The following is a 20,203-nucleotide window of genomic DNA, read 5'->3' as shown; positions in this document are numbered from 1 at the left end:
GTCCCCCCCATTCCCATCTGTGTCTCCCGGGATGGGGTGGGTTGGAGCGGAGCCGCAGGCGCTGGGCAGGGGCAGTGGGGGGAGGGCGGCTCTCGGGGACACCTCGGTGGCCGCGGGGAGGGCGGGGGGTCCTTTGTTCGGGGGCTTTTGGGGTTTGTCCGGGACCGGACAGAGCGGGAACTGGTTTTGGCCACCTTGTTCTCTTTTCCTGAGAGAAAGTTTTTTCCCCGCGGGACACCTCATGGAGAGCAACCGAGAGAGAGAGGGAGAGAGAGAGAGAGAGAGAGAGAGAGAGCCCAACCCATCTGGGAGCGAGGTGTTCTGCTTTGGGGACTGCCCCTGGGAAAAGGGACTCCTTCACTGCTGGCTGCGAGCACACGGGGCTGCGAGAGCTTTGAACTGCCAGGACAGTTTCTCACCCCCACCTGGTGATTTGGGACTTCATTTTGTTTCTTCTGAAAGTTTTTGGTTGCACCATTTGTTGTTTATTCACATTTTGTTAATAAAAAGCTGTTTTCCTTTTCCACACTTCCACCTGAAGTCTCTTAATTTCTAAGTTGTAATCCTGTTTAACTAAGACCCAGTGCCCTCAGGGGGAGGAGGAGGAAAGGAGACCAAGAGGTGCCGTGGCCACTCAAACTGCAGAGGAACAACCTGTGCCAGTAGCAGTTGCCCCTCTACAGAAGAAATCCAAGACCAAATCAGCTCAGTTAGTGAGGGATGAAGGGGAAGCAGAGCCCTCAGAACAGGAGCAAGAGGCAGGGCCAGAGATAATCACCCGATCCCCATCCCCAGCTGAGCTGTGAGAGATGTGAAAAGATTTCAGCCTCCAGCTGGGAGAGCCCCTGCTGACCTGGCTGCTCCAATGCTGGGATATCATGGCCCAGCATATGGAACTAGGTGGGAGTGCAGCCAAGCAACTGGGATCCCTGTCCTGGGATGTTGGGATTGACCAGGGGAGTGGGAAGAGGACAGAAACTCTCAGTCTCTGGAGGTGAGCCCTGTCAAGTGTTAGGGAAAGGTGTTCTCTCAAGGCTGATCTAAGAGTGTGCCCAAGCAGATGGAACACCTGGGAGAAAGGGATCCAGTAGCTGAGATAATGGATAGCTGAGTAGCTGAGATAATTATCTCCAGTAGCTGGAGATAATCCACAGGGATTCAGATAAGGACCCTGCAGATCCAGGTGAGGTCCAGTGCAGACAATCCCTGCGGGGGAGGTTTGTACGGGGAGCACCGTTGTCACACACCAACTCACTGGCAGTGATGGCATGGAAAGAACAAAACAGTGTTCCAGGTGACCCCCGACTCTGGCAATATGAAGATCATCTTTTCTCCTCCCGCCAGACCCGCCCCTTGTCGCGGGGGAGTGGAAGGCTGAGAGAAAGTTTAGTAGAGAAGCCCTTTTGTGGAGCTACGACGTGCAGGAAGGACCCTCTGGCTTTCTAAACTCCTTCTCAGGGAGGAGCCCGGGGGCGGCTGGATCCAATCCCAGCCCAGACTTTGTCAACAGGTCAAGTTAAAGGACTTACAGAGGTGTGCTAGAATCACTGTCCTGCAGGTTTTAATGATGCCAAGTCAGAGATATTTAAATAAAATGAATCCTTTATTATGACAAATGAACAAATAAACAGATGAGCGAACAGACAAAAGATCTTGATCAGAATTATTTACTATAGAGTGTAAAAGCTGTAGAGTATAAAATATATATACTATATATACTAGTAGAGTATAAAACAGCATAAAATAATGCACTGTATCAAAGTAATTCCAAATCCAATTTTATCAGAGCAGACAAAAAGAAACAATCATCACCTAGAGACTGATGTAACTCACCACACAACTTAACCCCTGAGTAACCACGAAGTGGTGTCCCTGCTCCACAGGAGAAGCTCCACACACTCCAAGAAAGTCTGTGGAAGAATTTGCCACATGAAAGTTGGACTGGGCTTTTAAGTTATAAAGTGATGGACTGCCAGTGCCATTTCTCCAGGTCAGCCAGCAGCTTATCTGTCAAATCCTGCTTCCAAAAGCAGGGGGGGTGTTTGCAGTTGTGAACCAGGCTGGTTTTAGCACAGTCCAACACTAAAGCAGCCCCTTGGCACCAGGGGGAGCTCAGCACAGACAGTTGGATTGTTTGGATTCTCTGACTGCATTTTAGGCCTTATGAGGGCAGAGCATCCTGCCAGACCCAACCTACTGTTCCCCCAGTTCTCCCCTTCCAGCGCTCCCTGCACGTGACTCTGTCCGAGCCCGTGTCACGACCTGCTCCAGAGGCACCGCAACAGGTTCTTTTCCTGAGGGATCCCTTGGAGGGGATGGAAGAGAAACGTTGTTGGAGAACCAGAGTGACAACAGGAATGGTTTTGAATTTTGGCACCGCTGAAATCATATCCGTGGATCGATCAGGCGGTGAATGCTGCCAGGATGAGAGCAGGGGACAGAGTCACCACATGCCTATCCCCATCCCACGGGATGGATCCAGCTGTGGAGCCCACAGAGAGGAGGAACTGCTCCAGAATCCCACCTGATCCTGCTCCATCCATCCCACCCAATTTCACTGTGGAATCCCACCCCAGTCCCACTCCATCCATCCCACCTGATCCTGCTCCAGAATCCAGTCCTGATCCCACTCCAGAATTCGACCTGATCCCACTCTGGAATCCTGCCATGATCTGGAATCTGGACACAATCCTGCCCTATCCATCCTGCCCTAATTCCCCTCTGGAATCCCACCTGGATCCTGCTCCGTACCTGTGGGGGACCTGTTGGTTCCTGTGTCTGTTCCTGTGAAAAGAAGATCCATGAGATTCTGGCATGGATCACACACCTGGATCTATACCAGGATCCGTCATGGGATCCATGTGGAGAGGATCTGGACCAGGATCCAGATACGCTGCTGGTACTCACTGGTGGCCATGTTGTATCCACTCCCCTCCCTCTTCCCTATGGAAAGAAAGCGGGATCAGCACCTGTGGCACAGGATCCCCGGAATGCTGCCGGGCGGATCCGTGCCCCTTCCCGACCCCCATCCCGGGAGTTACCGGATCGGAGCTTCCAGACACTGAATCTGATGAGGCCGATGATGATGATGATGATGGCAGTGCCGACAGACACAGTGACCAGCACTGGGGTGGAATTCCAGACGGATTCTGGTTCTGGGAAGGGCAGAAGGGTGAGGAGGGGAAGGGGACCCCCAATTCCACTGCTCCACATTCCTGAATTCCTCCTTCCCAAACCCCCAGTTCCCACATTGCCCGTTCCCAGCCTCACCCCAGGCGAAGATCCCGGGCTCCGGCATTCCAGCGTGCTCCACCCGGCACCGGTACTGCTCCCGCTCCCCCGGCAGCGCCTCGATCCTGGCCCAGCTGTGGAAGGTGCCATCGCTGTTGGGAACGATCCCACCCCACTCCGTCTCCTGATCCTGCAGTTCATCCCCCTTCAACCAGTTGATCCCGATCATCCCGGGGTAGAATCCGTACGCGCAGCAGGACAACGTCAGGATCCCGTGTTCCTCTTTCCCAGACACGTGGACATCGGGGGGATCTGGAATGGGGTAATGGTGAGATCCATCCATGGAATTCCCATGGGAATGGAAAAATGGTGAGACACACCCATGGAATTCTCATGGGAATGGTGACATCCATAAACAGAATTCCTATGGGAATTCCTGTGTTTCCAAATTCCATTCTCCCAAATTCCATTCCCATGGGATTTCCGTCTCCCTCACCTTTGCGCTCCAGCGCCTCCTGCCCACATCTGATGTATTTCTGGAGCTCTTCCACACAGCTCTGTGCCAGCTCGTGCTGAAGAGCCTCGTACCCTTCGGATTTCCTGTGCCTCTGGGTGATCTGGGCAGCTCCATCGGCGGCCACGAAGGTCCCGGATCCCAGGTCGAAGGAGATGAAATCCCGCCCGTCATAGCCGTACCGAAGGGTTCTGTGGATGCTCCCGTTGGACAGGAGGTCACAGCCACAAACCCGCTGCAGCGTGTGGAGACCTGGGCAGAGGGTGGGACTGGACCCATGGAGACCCACAGAGTTGTGTTCCAACGCCACAGAGCCCAAATGCAGCCATATAGAGCCCCATGGATCCCCATTCCAGCCCCACAGATTCCACCCCAGCCCCATGGGTCCCTCTGGCCCCACAGATCCCAGCCCAGCCCCGCAGACTCTCCCTGTCCCCAGGTGCCCCCCACTCACCCCCACTCTGGTTGTACCGGCCCCGCAGCGTCTCCACGTTGGTGATGGCCACGTGCTGGTTCCCCCTGTGGATCTGGGTCTGTCCATCCCAATATCCCGGCTCGGCTCCGGCCGCCATCCACGGCGTCTGCGGCTCCGCCCGGCCCCGCTCGCTGTCGTAGCGCTGGAAGGGGGTCCTGTCCAGGTACCCCACAGCCACATACTGGGGGACCCCCAGGCCAGGCTCTGACATGGCCACGCTCAGGAAACGCAGGGAGTGGAGAACTGAGGGGACATGGACATTTGGGGAATCTGGGGAGTCCAAGAGCCAAGGAAAGGGGGAAGTGGGAGAGCCGAGAGAGCCAGGAAGGGTCCAAGGTTCAAAGAAAGGGAGGTGCAGGGGCTGGTAGAGGTGGAACGGGGGGTCCAGGGTGTTCCTGTGCCCAGGAAATCAGTGTCCAGGGGTCACCAGTGTCCCCACTCCCATTACAGGGTGGGGAGAACCAGGATAATCAGGAATGGGGGTCCCGTGGTTCCTAAGTGTTGATGAAAGGGGGGTCTGGGGACTGGGAAAGGCAGGAATGGGGGTCCAGGGGGTCGGGTCCCAGAGTCCAGAAAAAGGAAAGGTTTGTGGTCTGGGAGAAGCTGGATGGCCAGGAAGGGGATGCAGGGGGGTGTTGGTTCAGGGGAGTCCCTATGCCCAGGAATGGGGGCGCAGGGGGGTCCCAGTGCCCAATAAGGCTGTTCAGGGGGTCGTACTCCCAGATAAGGGGGTTCAGGGGGCTCTGGGTGCTGAATAAGGTGCAGAGGAGTACCCCTGCCCAGGAATGGAGATTCAGAGGGTCCCAGGGTCAAGGAAAGGGGGGTGAGGGTACTGGGAGAGGTGAGATGGAGATTCAGGGGGTCCCTGTGCCCAGGAAAGGAGGGTCCAGTGGTCCCTGATGTTGAGGAAAGTGAAGGCTGGGGGCTGGGAAAGGTCAAGAAGGGGGGTCCAGGGGGTCCCAGGGTCGAGGAAAAGGGAGGATCAGGGGGCTGAGAGAGGCAAGATTGGCAGGAAAAGGGGCACAGGGGGGTATTTGTTGAGGATAAGGGGGTTCAGAGGGGTCCTAGAGCTGGGCATGGGGGTTCAAGGGGCCCTGGTGCAAGAAAAAATAGTTCAGGGGGGTCCCAGGACCCAGAAATGGTGGTTCAGAGGGCTTTCTGTGCCCGGGAATGGGGGTTCAGGGAGGTCTTGGTGCCCGGGAATGGAAACTGGGGGGTCCTGGTGCCAGATAAGGAGTTTTAAGGGGGTCCTGGTGTGGAGGGAGACGTCGCAGGGGGGGTCTCCGTGCCCGGAAATAGAGATTCAGGGGGGTTCCCATGCCCGGGAATGGGGGCTCAGGAGGTTCCCGTGCCCAGCAATCGGGATTCAGGGGGTCCCGGTGCGGAGGGAGAGGGTGCAGGGGGGTCCCGGTGCCCGAAAATGGAGGTTCAGGGAAGTGCCGGTGCCCGGGAATAAAGGTTGAGGAGTTGCCCGTTCCGGGGGTCCCACTTACCCTCGGGCTGCCCCCCCGAGACCCCCAGGAGCGCCAGGAGCGCCCCCAGCCCCAGCGCTGGAGCCATCGCGCTGCTCCGCTGGCCCCGCCCACACAGCAGCGTCCGGCGCCGCTACTTCTTCTGCACCAATGGAAACCCGACTGGGCCGTGACGTCACCGGGCACCGGGCAGATCCCGGCGCCGCAGGTTGGGAGACGCGACCGTGCCCGAGGCAGCGCGGGGGAGGGGAGGGGACGGGGGAATTCCTGGGAACTGACCGCAATGTCCTTTGGGAGCCCTGCTGGGACCACCCTGAGTCCTCCTGAGACCCTCTGCAACCCTCCGCGGCCACGTCTTGCGGGACCCCCGGGCCGGGCCGAGCTGAACTCGCGGGCCCTGCGCTTAAACTCGGCCTTAAAGGCGCCGCTTCGGGGTCAAAGCGGGGGAAGCGCCGCGATCAGCGGATGCCGCGGGGGCGGGGGGCGATCTCCCTGGGCCAGTGCCCGCCCTGGGCAGCCCCCACTGCCCTCACAGACCCTGCTCATCCCTGCCGGGAGACGCGACCCCCGGGTGAGGGGGGGGGGGGATCCCGGAGCTGGGGAAGGAGATGCAGGGGGGTCTCAGTGCCCGGGAGCGGGGATTCAAGGGGGGCCCGGGGCGAGGGAAACAGGAGGTGCAGGGGCTTGGAGGGGTGGGATGGGGAGTCTGGGGGGTCCCTGTGCCCAGGAAAGGAGGTCCCAGGGGTTGCCAGTGTTGAGGAAAGGGGGCTCTGGGGGCTGGGAAAGGCGGGAAGGGGGGTCCAGGGGCTCTCAAAGTCAAGGCTCTGCCCGGAGCCGAGCGGGCCAGGGAGCGCCCACCGGGGGGATTTAAGGCAGTGCCCGCGTTTCGGTCCTGTCCAGCCCAGCCGCTGTTGGCCAGGGGCCCGTGCTGGCTGCTGGCCCCGCTCCTCGCTCCGTCCCGCTCGTGTCCCACCTCCCTGCTCTGCTGCTCGGCTCGGATCCGCTCTGCTCCCCACCCGCTTCCCTCCAGCGCTGCTTCCCTGCCTGCCCGAGCCTGACTGCACCCGCTTCTCTCCCTGGGCTGGGAACCTTTCGGCACTTTCCTTTGGCAGCCTTTCCTTTTCCTCATCTCTCCCTCTTCTTCTCCCCCCTCGCTTTTACCGTTCCTTATTGGTACAAATAAAGTCAGTTGTGTGTGTGAGACCGAACATTTGGAGGTTTGGGCCTTAATCTCGCCTTGGAAGGAATCATCTAAAAGAAGCAGGTTGCAGCCCCTGTCCAGTCTGTAACAGGGTCCCAGGGTCAGGGGAAGGGGGGGAGGGCACTGGGAGAGGCGGGATGGCTGGAAAGGAGGTGCAGGGGGGTGTTGGTGCAGGATGAGGGGGTCCGGGGGGATCCTTGTGCCCAGGAATGGAGGTTCAAGGGGGTCCCAGGGTCATGGGAAGGAGAGTGAGGGCAGTGGGAGAGATGAGATGGAGCTTCAGGGAGTCCCTGTGCGCAGAAAAAGGGGGGTCCAGTGGTCCCCAGTGTTAAGGAAAGTGGGGTCTGGAGTCAGGAAAAGCCAAGAATGGGGGTCCAGGGGGTCCCAGGGTCAAGGAAAAAGGGAGGATGAGGGGGCTGGGAGAGGCAGGATTGGCAGGAAAAGGGGCACAGGGGGGTATTTGTTGAGGATAAGGGGGTTCAGAGGGGTCCTGGTGCAGGGGATGGGGGTCCAGGGGGGTTCCTGTGCCCAAGAATGGGGGTTCAGGGGGGTCCCGGTACTCAGGAATGGGGCTCCAGAGGCATCCCTGTGTCCGGGAATGGAGGTTGAGGGAGGTTCCCATGCCCGGGAACGGGTGTTCAGGGGGGTCTCGGTGCCCAGGAATGGAAATTAGGGGATCCCGGTGCCGCATAGGGAGGTTTAAGGGGGTCCCGGTGCTGACGGAGAGGGTGCAGGGGGGTCTCGGTGCCTGGAAATGGAAGTTCAGGGGGGTTCCCGTGCCCGGGAATGGGTGTTCAGGGGGGTCTCCTTCCAGGAATGGGGGCCCAGGGGGTTCCCGTGCCCAGCAATCGGGATTCAGGGGGTCCCGGTGCGGAGGGAGAGGGTGCAGGGGGGTCCCGGTGCCCGGAAATGGAGGTTCGGGGAAGTGCCGGTGCCCGGGAATAAAGGTTGAGGAGTTGCCCGTTCCGGGGGTCCCACTTACCCTTGGGCTGCCCCATCGAGACCCCCAGGAGCGCCAGGAGCGCCCCCAGCCCCAGCGCTGGAGCCATCGCGCTGCTCCGCTGGCCCCGCTGGGCGCAGTTCGGGAGACGCGGAAGCAAAAGTGGCCGAGGGAGCGCGGGGGGCGGGCCCGGGGGAATTGCCGGGAATGCCCCGGGATCCCCTTCGGGACCCCTCCTGGCACCGCCCCGGGTCCCCCCGCCACCCCCGGGCCCCCTGGACGGGCCCGAGCGGCGGGACCCCCGGGCCGGGCCGAGCTGAACTCGCGGGCCCTGCGCTTAAACTCGGCCTTAAAGGCGCCGCTTCGGGGCCAAAGCGGGGGAAGCGCCGCGATCAGCGGATGCCGCGGGGGCGGGGGGCGATCTCCCTGGGCCAGTGCCCGCCCTGGGCAGCCCCCACTGCCCCCCGCAGGGGTCCCGGGGTCAAGGCAAAGGGGGGCTCCCAAAGCCCCTGCCAGGGGGGAGCGGGAGCTGGGGCAGGAGCTCCGTGGGGAGAGAAAAGGGGGTGACAGCGGGATGGGGGTCCCGGGGGGGCACACACGCTCCGGGGGGGACACACGACCCCCGGGGACCCCCCTCAGCTCCTCCCTCGGGCGGAGGCCGAGCCCCAGCCCAGGGAGACGAAGCCAAAGACGGAGCCCCGACCCCCGTCAGCATCTTGGGGGGGTGGGGGGGGCAGGACCCGGGAAACGGCGGCGGCTGCTGGGAAGGGACCGGGACAGACTGGGATGGACTGAGATGGACTGGGATAAACTGGGACAGACTGGGACGGACTGGGACAGACTGGGATGGACTGGGATGGATTGGGAGACTGGGATGGACTGGGATGGACTGGGACACCGGGATCACCAGGAGCAGGACCCAGCAGGATCCCCCAGGAGCAGGATCTGAGCACACTGGGACCCTCCAGGACCAGAACTGGGGCAACAGGGATCATACTGGGAACACGCTGGGACCACACCGAGGCCTACTGGGAGCAACTGGGAGCATGCTGGATGCCACATGGGACATACTCGGATATACTGGGAGTGACTGGGATCCTACTGGCAGAAACTGGAACCTCACTGGGGCAACTGGATGTGCCTGGGAATGACTATGAGCCTGCTGTGGGCTCTACTGGGCTATACTGGAAGTGTCTGTAACCATAGTGGGGGTGAGTGGGACCACACTGGAAGCAACTGGGATCATGAGGGGGGGGGAACTGGGACCATACTGGGGATGATTGGAAGTGGCTGTGAGTAACTAGGTTCATGCTGGAAGTACTGGGAAACTGGGAAACTGGGAATGAGTGGGACTCACTGGGGGAAACTGGGAGAGGCTGGGGCTAACAGGGATCATGCTGGGACTGAGTGGGAGCATGCTGGTTGTGACTGGGGTACACTGCCTAAAGCCCCTCTGTGTGGCCCCACAACCAGCAGTGCTGATGAGACCCTTGGAGCTCTCTGGGGCCGCAGCAGCTGCAGGGACTCTGCTCCAGCACGGGCTTCCCACGGGCTCACATCCTTCTTTGTGGGCATCCCCTGCTCCGCCGTGGGCTCCTCCTTGGGCTGCAGGGGAATCTCAGCTCCAGGCCTGGAGCACCTCCTGCCCCTCCTTCTGCACTGCCCTGGTCACTCCCACTAGGATCCCAGTCACTTCCAGTCACTCCCAATAGGATACCAGTTGCCCCCAAGGTGGTCCCAGTTGCTCCCCCCCCCAGGATGGTTCCTTGCCCTCTCAGGGACTCCCAGTCTGAGTCCAGTATGGCCCCAGGCACTTTCAGTCACTCCTTGGAGGAGGCCATTTGCCCCTGCATGGTCCCAGTTGCACCCAGTATGATCCCACTATGAGTCCAGTCACACCCAGTATGATCCCAGGAACTTCCAGAAACTTGCAGTACGAGTCCAGTTTGATCCCAGTCATTCCCAGTATGGTTACAGTGCCTCTCACGTACTCCCAGTATTATTGCAGTCACTCCCAGGATGGTCCCAGTATGAGCCCAGCAGGGGCCCAGCTGCTCCCACTCTGATCCCAGTTGCCCCCAGTGTGGTTGTTCCAGGATGGATCAGGAATGGGGACCCCTCTGTGCCCCCCCCCTTGTGTCACCCTGTTCTGGGGAGATTTGGGGGGACATCTGCACCCCAACACAGCATCCAACACTTCCCAAAGTGTGCTGGGACCCCCTTAAACCACCCCACAGGCCCCCAAGGTAGCCCCAAATCCACTCGGAGCCCACCCAAGACCCCACCTAACCCTTTTTTGGGAGGACTTTCATGGGCACTGTTGTGTTACTGGGAGCCCCCCCAGCTACAGGCGAGGAGCTCTTGGGTGAGAGGGGGTGTTGGGAAGAGGGGAGGTTGGTGAGTCAGAAGGGGATAAAAGGGGTGGTGGGATCCCAAACTGAGTGGGGGAGTGGGGGGACCCCCCAAAAGTGGAGGTGGAGGGCGACTGAGGATTGGGGGATGAGGGGAAACGGGTGGGAGAGGTCAGAAGAGTGGGGAAAAGGGGAGGGTGGGACCCCCAAAGTGAGCATGAGGGGGTTAGGCATCGGGGGAATGATTTGTAAGGGGTGGGAGAGGAGGAAAAAGTGGGGGTTGGGACCCCAGAACTGATCTGGGATGGGTTGGGAATTGAGGAGACCATGGAAAAACCCTTGTCTAAGAGAAAATTGGGTGACCCGAGTCCTGGATGCTTTTAGGAAAGAGGTCTAAACATGTCTTGAAGAATGGAGGGGGGTGACTTTTTTATTCTTGACCTTTCCAGTTCTCCATTTGGGGGCAGGATGTCCTCTGGGCCAATGTTTTGTTCCCTTTGCAGTGAGTGCAGCCTCAGAGGGCTGAGCCCTCTCTGGCTGGGCTTGGCCTCTCCTGCAGAGACTCAGGCCTGGCTGGGCTGCCCCAGGCAGACGCTGCAGGAAGAAGAGCTCAGGCCGCCTGGCTCTGGTGTCCCTGGGGCTCAGCCTGTGCCCCATTGCTGTGCAGAGGCTGAGCCCCACCTCTGCCTCGGGGCCTTGGCCAAAGGGCTGGCAAGGAAGAGGCCCAGCAGCCTTGGGGCCTGCCCAGCTTTCCTCCTCCCTGGGGGCTCTCAGTCCTCCCCTGACACCGTGTGGGCCCAAGGCCTTGCTGGCTTCGGGCTCACGGCCCGCCGGCCCCATCCCAGCGGCCTGACCCCCCTCCTTCCCCTCTCTCCAGCCTCTCCTGCCTTTTCTGGCAAGGGGCCATCCAAGGAAAACCCCGGTTCTCAGCAATGGCACCTGTGGCACGGCTGCAAGGCTCGAGTGGGCCAGGCAAGAGCAGGAGCACCGAGAGCCTGAGGAGCCAGGAGATGCCCTGGCTGGGCATCGTGCTGCTGCGGGACGAGCTGACACCTCTGCACAGTCTCTGCCCGTCCCTGCCAGCCGACTTCTGCCCAGGCTCTGGGCACGGGGACGGAGCGCTGACAGTTTTCAGCCACCACGCTGTTCCACAGAGGCTGTGATGTCACAAGGCCCTTGCCTGGCAGCCAGGAGATGGGCAAGGCAAGGCAAGGACGGAGCCTCGGAGCCACCAGCACGCTGTCCCCAAAGGCTGGGCTGGCACAGAAGCCCAGAGTCCCTGAGCTTGGCAGAGACTTGTGAGATCAACCGGGGTCCAGCCTACGTCCCATCCCCAGCACGTCAAGCAGACCACGGCACTCAGTGCCATGGCCAGTCTTTGCTTAAACACCTCCAGGGACGGTGACTCCAGCACCTCCCTGGGCAGCCCATTTCAGTACCTAATCCCTGTTTCTCTCCAAAAAGTCCTGCTCCTGTCCCTGACAAACAGCCCCTGACAGGCAGGTCCTCGTGTCCTCTTGTCCTGTCGCCTGTTGCCTCGGAGAAGGGGCTGACCCCCACCTGGCTCCAGCCTCCTGTCAGGAAGTTGTGGACAGGGAGAAGGTCAGCCCCGAGCCTCCTCTTCTCCAGGTTGGAGAAGCCCAGCTCCCTCAGCTGCTCCTCACAGGCCATGCACTGCAGACCCTTGCCCAGCTCCATTGCCCTGCTCTCCACCCACTCCAGCCCCTCAAGGTTCTCCCAGAATTGAGGGGCCCAGAGCTGGACACAGCACTCCAGCTGTGGCCTCACCAGTGCCCAGTCCAGCAGAAGAATCACTGCCCTGCTCCTGCTGCCACACTCTTTCTGATCCAGGCCAGCCTGCCCTTGGCCTTCTTGCCCACCCGGGCACCCGCTGGCTCAGGTTCAGCCTCTGTCCACCAGCACCCCCAGGGCCTCTCCCACGGGGACCCTTTGCAGCTCCTCTGCCCCCGGCCTGGAGCTGCAGGGGGTTCTTGTGGCCAGAGGCCCCAAAGGCACCAAAGGCACTCTTGAACCTCATGCCCACGGGCTCGGCCCAGAGGTCCAGCCTGTCCAGGTCCCTCTGCACAGCCTTCCTGCCCTCCAGCACATCCACACTGCAAGCCAGCTTGGGGTCCTCTGCCAATTTGCTCCTGGAAGACTCAATGCCCTCCTGCACATCCCCACGAAAAATAGGCAACAGGACTGGGCCTGTTACCCAACAAGTTCTAGTGCTTGACAAAGGAGCCCACCCAGCAGTGGGGAGAAAGTGCTGGCAGGAGATTGAATGGGGGCAATAGACAATGGATGATGGACAAGTTCTGCCCCATGGCCATTTGTTAGAAAAACAAAGTAAAAGTTTAAGGCCTGCCATATTTCAGTGGTCAGAGACCTGGCAGAGAAATCTATTTTTGAGATCTGGACACGAAGAAGGCAGAATTTCTAAACCAGAAAGACCCTTAGAGAAACCAGAGACGAAGACAAAACTAACACAGACAGTTACTGAGGCTCTCCCTATCTAGGGAAAAGACAAGAAAAGGACAAAAACTGTGGAAAAGCATCACATAAAGTGAGAAATCAAGAGCCAATAGAAGAGAGAAGAAGAATTCCTGCAGAGAAGTAGAGAACTGGTAAGCCAGTGGACAGGAATTCCTTTGTTTGCTAAAACGTAAAAAGAGTTAAAAGTTTTGAGAACTGATGTACAGGTGTTAGAGAGCAATTCCTGTGTCCCTTCAGCGCTGAATGAAGTAGGGTCACCTCTGGAACCCAACCAACTGCTCAGAGATTTTATTCCCCGGCTTTCACTGACAGTTTCTGGGGACCCAGATGAGACAAAGCAGCGCCGACAGGGCAGAGCAGAGGAATCGTTGGCCCTGCAGCGTGTACCAAAGGAGTTTTGGGGAGATCTTCCAGTTCCCTGGTCTGGAGAGTTCACCATGCCTTCTTTTCTGGGAAAAAGAACAGGCCATGAATTTTGGGGACTTGATTTTAAGGTCTTTTGCCTGCACATAAGGCACAGCAATGAGAAGGACGCAGCGTGAGGCTGAGAGGTTTCTGTCATGGTTTGTGGGCTTGGGTGAGATTGGGCCATAATTACAGGACACCTGTAAAATCTGGGCTTTGGGAAAGGTTGGGGAAGGTTGGGAAAGGTGTTCAAAGGGTGGTTTTGCCTGAGGTGTTAAACATGGGAGCGGGTCTATCTTCCCAGTTCCCAAGAGAAGAGATCCCAGAAAGCTCCCCTGCAGGTTGTGTTTTAAGGAACAGGAGAAGAGACCAAGGGTAAGGGGTTTCTTTCCTGGAGGGAAGGGCTGTCGTTCACTTGCAGGAGCCCTGCGCTGAAATTGCCAGTCTGACTGCCCAAACTGAACACAGCTGAAGATTCCTGCCAGACAAAAAGTGCCAGCACAGAAAGTTCTTGCTGCCCATGGAGTGCCCAGGGTGGCCCCCCAACTGCATGTGAAACCCGAAGGTTCCAGGCTTTCTTTCCTGGGAGAAAGGCCGTGACATCCCAAAGAGTCCCGTGGCAGACAGGTGGGGCTGCACTGTGGGGGTGTGAGGTGTTGGTTCTTTGGTTTCCAGGGGCTATTCCAGAATGGAGAGGACAGGCTGTGACACCACAAAGGAGCCCTTGGCACACGGATGGGGTTGAACTGTCACATGGTGGGGGCTTGGTTCTTTGGTTTCCAGAGGCTATTCCAGAATGGAGAGGATAGGCCAGAATGGATAGGACAACAAAAGGGCCCAAAGCACAGGGGTTGGTCTGCACTATGGTGTGGGGTGTTGGTTCTTTGGTTGCCAGGGCCTATTCTGGAATGGAGAGGACAGGCTGTGACAAGAAGTGCCTTTCAGAACTGCAAAGACGGACGCACAAGAATCTTATGTGGGCATATTCTCTGCTCTGCCCTGCACACCTTTGTGCTGGGGTCAAAACTCAGCCTCTCTGCTTCCCTCTCCTAAGGGACTTGTTCTTAGACATCCCTTTCCCCTCCCGGCAATTCCCAAGCCTGGACCCAGCTCTCATTCATTCTCTGGCTCAGAGCCCTTGTACTGGGATGGAGTTGTGATGATATTTTTGGTCTGTGTTTGGCCTTAGCCACCTGCAGTAGTTTATAGGTCTTCCTGCCAAGTTCACTGATAAAACAGTAAATTTGCCCTTGGAGGGAGAACTTCTGTATAAACTGTTTTAATTGGTCTCCTGTGATTGGTTAATGGCTCGTCAAGGGCATTTGGAGGAGAAAGTGATGATGAAGTGAGGAAGGCTCACTCCCAGACTCAACTGGGAAAGACCCCCAGGACTCACTGCACCTGTGTGAGGGGATTTCCAAAGTTCTCACCCATGGGCAGAAGGGGTGCACTGACATAACCAAGGGGGTGGGATTGGGAACCCCTGACGGGGCGGTGCTGGCCACCCCTCCCCGGGCAGGTGTGCTCAATGAACTGTATAAAAGCAGACACGCTTTCCCTGCTGGGGGCCGGCTCTACACGAAGGACCAAGTTGCTTTTAGCGGGGACGCCTGCTGTAGTGGGAGCCTACCAGCCCTCAGGAACACGCAGCTGCTGCAGAGAGGCTTTAGAAGTGGTTAGAGTGGGTAAGACTCTCTTATAGGTGACACCTGGGTGAGTAGGGTGCTGTGCCTTCCTTTTAGGGTCTTTTTGTTCACTTTTCTCCTCCCTAATCCCTTTCTCTTGAGTGCCTATTTTTTCACTGTTAGCCACCTTTCATAATAAATAGTTACTTTCTTAAGTAGCAACGGTGTCTAGTTTTTCACCTTCCAGTATCTCTCGGACCTTTTCCCTCCCTGATACACGGCATGTGCCTAAACCACCTTTCTCCAGGATTTTGTAGTTCTGAGAGTGTCCAAACCCCCCTGTTCCCAGGACTTTTAAGGTCTGAGAATATTCAAACCCCCCTGTTCCCAGGATTTCTGGAGTCTAGGAGTGTCCAAATCCCTCTTTTCTGATATTTCGGGGTCAGGGAGTGTCCAAACCCTCCTGTTGCCAGGACTTTTGAAGCCCCCCCACTTCTCCCCGGTCACCAGGAGTGCAGAGAACTGGGAAGCTTCACTGTGTGCGGGGAGCTGGGGCCGTGCTGGGGGTCCTGGTGGTGCTGGGAGCCCCCCCGGCTGCGGGCGAGGAGCTGTTGGGTGAGTGGGGGTCAGGTGGGAAAGGGGGAAAAGGGAAGGAAAGAGGGGCTGATGTCCCACATCCTCCTTTTCCCCACCTTTCCGACCTCTCCCACCCCTTTCCCATCATTCCCCACTCCTCAGTCCTGTTTTGTCCCCGTCCACTTTTGAGGGGGTACCATTCTCCTGCCACTGAATTTGGGATTCCCAGCATCTCTGTTACGGAGTTTACGTGGGTCCTGGCACCTCTTGGGGTGCGCTGGGTGCCCTGTTGGGGTGCAGATGCCCCCACAAAACCCCCCAAGAACGGGGTGACACGTGGAGGACTCAGGGGGTTCCCCATTCCCGATCCATCCTGGGGCCGGTTCTGCCCCCCTCAAACTCTGCTCCCCCCGCAGTTTCCCCCCAAGTCACCCCCAGCCCCTTCTCTCCAGTAAGCAGGACTGCAAAGCACTGAGAAGCTTTACTGGGAACACTGGGAACAGCTGGGTGGGGTGAGAACAAAAGCAGGGAAGGGGGGGACAGGCGACCCCCCCAAATGAGCGCAGGGTTTGGGGGGTCCCGGCTGGGCCCAAGGCCACGGGGAGGGGCTGTGGCCACCGGTGGCTCAGGAGCTCTGTGGGGAGAGAAAAGGGGGTGAGAGTGGGGTGGGGGGAAGGGGGGGCCCAGAGGCTGTGGGAGAGCAAGGGGGGGGAACACGACCCCCATTTGGGGACCCCCCCTTTACCTTCTCCCGCAGGTAGAAGCCGAGCCCCAGCGCCAGGAAGACCAAGCCCAAGATGAAGCCCCCGACCCCCACCAGGATCTTGCTGCGGACGGTGTCCGGTGGCATCTCTGGGGGGAGCCGGGGGGGTCAGCACCCCCAAAACCTCCTCCCACGCACCCCCCGGCACCCCACAGAGCCCGGCCCGCTCTCCCCCAGCCCACCCAGGGGTCCCTCTAACCTCCTGCCAGTCCCTTCCCAGCCCCTGCAGGGATTCCACCCAGCCCCTTTAGGACCCTCCCACCCCCCTCCCATCACCTCCAGCAACCACCAAACTCCCTCCCAGTCGCCCCCAGTTGCCCCCTTTCCCCCTCGGACCCCCTGCCAGTGTGCCCCCGGTGCTGGGGGGGCCGGGCCGTACCCCAGTGCCGGCTAAGGGGGTGCTCCAGGCTGACGTGCTCCACCTGGCAGCTGTAGGTGACCCCACGCCAGGGGGGGATTTCCAGCATCACCAGCACCTGGCAGCTCCAGTCCCCGTTGGGGACCACGTCGGTGGCCACCACGTGCTCCGGCAGCTCCTGCCCATCCTGGAACCACCTCACCTGCACCGGCGCAGGGTAGAAATCCATCCCGGAGCAGAGCAGGCGGCCGGGGCCGGGCTGGGAGCTCAACGGCACCAGCGAGATGGACACGCTGGGGGGCACTGGCAGGGACGGGGGAGACACTGGGCTGAGCTGGGGGGCACTGGGAGGGACTGGGATGGCAGTGGGAGGGAGTGGGAATAGAGTGGGGGAGAAGGGGCTGGGCTGGGGGGGCACTGGGGAGAGAGTTGGTAGATGTGGGAGTGAAGTGAGAACGACTGGGAATGGACTGAGAGGGTCTGAGAGTGGAGTGAGATGGACTGGGAATTACTGGGATGGACTGGGAGTGACTGGTGTGGACTGGGCAGGAAGCGCTCGGGACTGGGAGGCTGAGTCCTGATGAGGGAACTCTTTGGTTTGGGTCTGCCTGGCAACTGGAGCGTCATCAGAGAGACGCGCTGGGATTGGCTGAGGGGCGTGAGCTCGGTGGCCCCAGCGGGGTGGAGACGCGGGGGGGCACTGGGAGAGACTGGGATGGACTGGGATGGACTCTGAATAACTGGGATGGACTCTGAATAACTGGAATGGACTGGGAGTGACTAGGGAGCATTGGAAGGACTGGGAGACACTGGGACGGACTGGGAGGAACTGGAGAAAAGTGGGGAAAAGGCAAGGGGATGGGCACAAGGAGGGCTGTGGGGTCTGGAGTGATTCCCAGGGAGGGTTTTAGGGGCTCCAGGGTCATTCCCGGGGGAGGGCCCAGGGGACCCGCTGTGCCCCATGCTCACCTCTCCTCTCCACAGCAGGCGGAGTGTACACCTCGTAGTTGTGCCGGCAGAACGTGTCCACCTCAGCCCGTTTACGCTCAATGATTTCTGGGTTGCTGTTGAAGTACCTGGCCTGGATCTCCCCAAACGGGGTGTCCCCCACATAGACCCCCACATCGCTGTGGAAGTGCAGGAGTTGCTCCCGGTTGTAGATGTACCTGTCCACGAGCCTCACCTGCTCGGTGCCGTTGATGAAGTGACACTCGCTCGGAGACAACAACTGGAACACCCCTGTGTGTGCAGGACACCGGTCAGGGAGTGCCCCATCCACCCCCATCATCCCCCAGCCCCCCACAGCAGGCTGGGAGCTCAGGGGGCCACTCCGGAACCCCCTTTCCCACCCCCCTCTGCCCCACGGACGCCCCAGCACCGGCTCTTGGCTGGGGGGGAACCCCCCCATCAGCCCCCCGCGGATGGACAGAGGGGTTGGGGACCCCCCCAATGCCGATCCGACCCCCCCCCCGAGCCCCAGGGAACCGCTCCGGGGCTCAAGGGACACCCAGGGACCCCCATGGCACCCCTCTGCCTGCTCTCCCACACCCCTTGCCCCACTCTTTCACCCCTTTCCCACCGGTCCCACAATCCCCACACCCGCCCCAGCCTCACTTTGGGGCTCCCACCCCCCTCCCACTCACTCCGGGCCTTCCCACCCCCCTCGCCCTCACTTTTGGGGCTCCCACCCCCTCTTTTCTCCCCTCTTTCCCCCCCTTTCACACCCCACACCCCTGCCCGCCCCCCCCGCTCACCCGACAGCTCCTCGCCCGCAGCCGGGGGGGCTCCCAGCACCACCAGCACCGCCAGCACGGCCCCAGCTCCCCGCACACGCTCCATGCCCAGCGCCGGACAGCTGCTGACAGCCCAAAACCAGCCGGGCGGCGCCATTTTGGGGGGTTTGGGGCGCACTGGGCTTCGTTGAGGGCGCAGTTGGGGCCCTTTTTTCGAGGCGTCTTCCCGGCGACTGATGAGTCATCAGCGCGGCGCGCTGGGATTGGGCGCGGGCGGCGTGGTCGCTTTGGGATTGGCTGAGGGCCGTTGGGGGCCCCCGCGGCAGCCCCGGGGCTGGGGGGTTCGGGGGGGTCCGTGGGCTGCGGGGGAGGGGGGAGCTCAGGGCCCACCAAAAATGCCCAGCCAGGGCTCCCAAAGCTCAGGGCAACCCAAAAACGCCCATCCAGGGCTCCCGCAGCTCCCACGGGCCCCCAAAATCACCGGAGGGCGGTCTCTGATTGGCTGAGCTCGGGGAGGGCTCCGTTCCGGACGGGTCTGCCCGGCAGCTGATGACGAGCCAGCAGCGCTCGCTCCCATTGGCTGCTGCTGCTGACCCTGCACGGGCCTTGGGGGGTCCAAGGTGGGTTTGGGGGGTTCCAGGATTGCTGGGGATGGGGTTTGGAGTGTCGTGGATCGGTGGGAATGAGGGTCTGGGATGCCGGGTGTGCCTAATAGCCCTCTGTTTGTGAGATTTTGGGAGTCTGGGAGTGTTTGAACCCCCCCTGTTCTCATGAGTTTTAGAGTCTGGGAGTGTCCTAACCCCTCTATTTTAATATTTTGGGCTCTGGGCGTGCCCAAACCCTTGTTTTCACAATTTTGGGGTCCTGGGAGTACCTAAACTTCTCTTTTCCAGGATTTTTTTTGGATCTGGGAACACAAGGAGACAATGGGGAAAGGGATGGGGACACCAGGAGCAGGATGGGAAGACCAGGAGAAGGTTGAGGACACCAGGAACTGGGAATGGGGATATCAGGAGTTGGGAATGGCAACACCAGGAATGGGAACCAGGGGGGACCAGGATGGGGTCACGGGGAACAGGTTGGGCATTACCAGCAACTGGTAATGGGAACACCAGGAGCGGGAATGGGAACGTGGGGAACCAGGATGGGGACACTGGGGACAGGAACGGGGACACTGGGAGCAGGCTGGGCATTACCAGCAATGGGAATGGGCACGGCAGGAACGGGAATGAGCACAGCAGGAACTCTGTGTCTCTGCTGGCCCCCCGGGCTGTGCCTTGGAGCCCTGACAGCTCCTGCAGGTCGCAGCTTTTCCAAGGCCTGGCAGCCCTCGCTGCCGTTGCCGGTCCTGCAGCGCCGGGCGGGACGCGCTGCGGATCCCGCCGGGCTCCGGCGCTGCCACGGAACCCGCCGGCACCGTCAGCCCGCACGGCACCCACGGCAAGGGGCACCACGGCCGGGCAGCTGCTCCCCAGGGCATCGCCAGCCCACAGCACCCGGCAGCTCCCATTGACTCACTGCAGCAGGAGAGCAGCAAAGCCTGGCAGCAAACTCCCAGGGCAATTCTAGGGGCCAAAGGGACGCTTCCAGCAGCATTCCGGACTTGAGTATTCCCGCAGAATTCCTTCTCCAGCTCTGCAGCCTCTCGTGCTGTTCCAGGACTGTCGGGTTTACACTGCCCTCCTGCTGCTCCTGGCTCAGGGCTCGCCAGGTTCAGTGCCCCCTTGGCAGTCCCGGACAAAAGGAGGGCACTGCTCTGCTCTGCTTTCTGCTGCTGAACATCTTCATTCTCCTCCTCGCAAGGACCCACAACTCTCCCGCTTTCCAAAGAGCAGCAGCACTTGGCAGGCCCGGCAGGATCTTCCCCACAAAGGCCGTGGCACTGCCCTGTGCTCGTCCTGCCACAGGAGCTCAAGGCTTCTGCACAGCACAACTTCCCAGCAGTGACCTCCCTGCTCCAGAGGGATGAGGAGCCTCTGCTGAACTGCAGAGATTCACACACTGCAACCACTGCACTGCCTGCATTTCCCTGCCATTGTGCAGCACTTGGGCATCTACTGTGG

General features: G+C 60.0%; 3 protein-coding genes and 1 pseudogene across 6 annotated transcripts in view; 1 reads left to right on the top strand and 3 right to left on the bottom strand.

The window, feature by feature from the left end:
* Positions 1-8,013, bottom strand: part of LOC135404435 (class I histocompatibility antigen, F10 alpha chain-like) — a 115,371-nt gene extending 107,358 nt beyond the window's left edge. The window contains exon 1 of the mRNA XM_064639185.1: positions 7,876-8,013. Within this exon, the coding sequence (XP_064495255.1) occupies positions 7,876-7,942 (67 nt within the window). The 5' untranslated portion in view covers positions 7,943-8,013. The remainder of the gene's footprint in view (positions 1-7,875) is intronic.
* Positions 1-20,203, top strand: part of LOC135404433 (zinc finger protein 239-like) — a 352,167-nt pseudogene that overhangs the window by 94,962 nt on the left and 237,002 nt on the right.
* Positions 1,585-5,877, bottom strand: LOC135404422 (class I histocompatibility antigen, F10 alpha chain-like). 4 transcript variants are annotated; one of them, XM_064639154.1, is made up of 8 exons: positions 5,714-5,877; positions 4,200-4,463; positions 3,728-3,997; positions 3,271-3,543; positions 3,042-3,155; positions 2,908-2,943; positions 2,752-2,784; positions 1,585-2,416 (listed from the first exon to the last, which is right to left on the bottom strand). In XM_064639154.1, exons 1-8 carry the CDS (start codon positions 5,778-5,780, stop codon positions 2,403-2,405), a joined length of 1,071 nt encoding a protein of 356 aa, XP_064495224.1. In that variant the 5' UTR covers positions 5,781-5,877; the 3' UTR covers positions 1,585-2,402. The 4 variants fall into 4 exon arrangements, with proteins under 4 accessions (XP_064495224.1, XP_064495221.1, XP_064495223.1 ...); XM_064639151.1 differs by having other exon boundaries at positions 1,585-2,379; XM_064639152.1 differs by having other exon boundaries at positions 2,256-2,416; positions 2,752-2,809.
* LOC135406262 (class II histocompatibility antigen, B-L beta chain-like) lies at positions 13,984-18,312 on the bottom strand. The gene is made up of 5 exons (XM_064640690.1): positions 18,162-18,312; positions 17,377-17,646; positions 16,472-16,710; positions 16,032-16,138; positions 13,984-14,032 (listed from the first exon to the last, which is right to left on the bottom strand). The coding sequence occupies exons 1-5, from the start codon at positions 18,295-18,297 to the stop codon at positions 13,984-13,986; spliced, it is 801 nt and encodes a 266-aa protein (XP_064496760.1). The 5' UTR covers positions 18,298-18,312.

The sequence above is a fragment of the Pseudopipra pipra genome, chromosome W, assembly GCF_036250125.1.
Source record: "Pseudopipra pipra isolate bDixPip1 chromosome W, bDixPip1.hap1, whole genome shotgun sequence".
In the NCBI taxonomy this organism is placed as follows: domain Eukaryota; kingdom Metazoa; phylum Chordata; class Aves; order Passeriformes; family Pipridae; genus Pseudopipra; species Pseudopipra pipra.
This window is presented reverse-complemented; position numbering and strand designations above follow the sequence as displayed.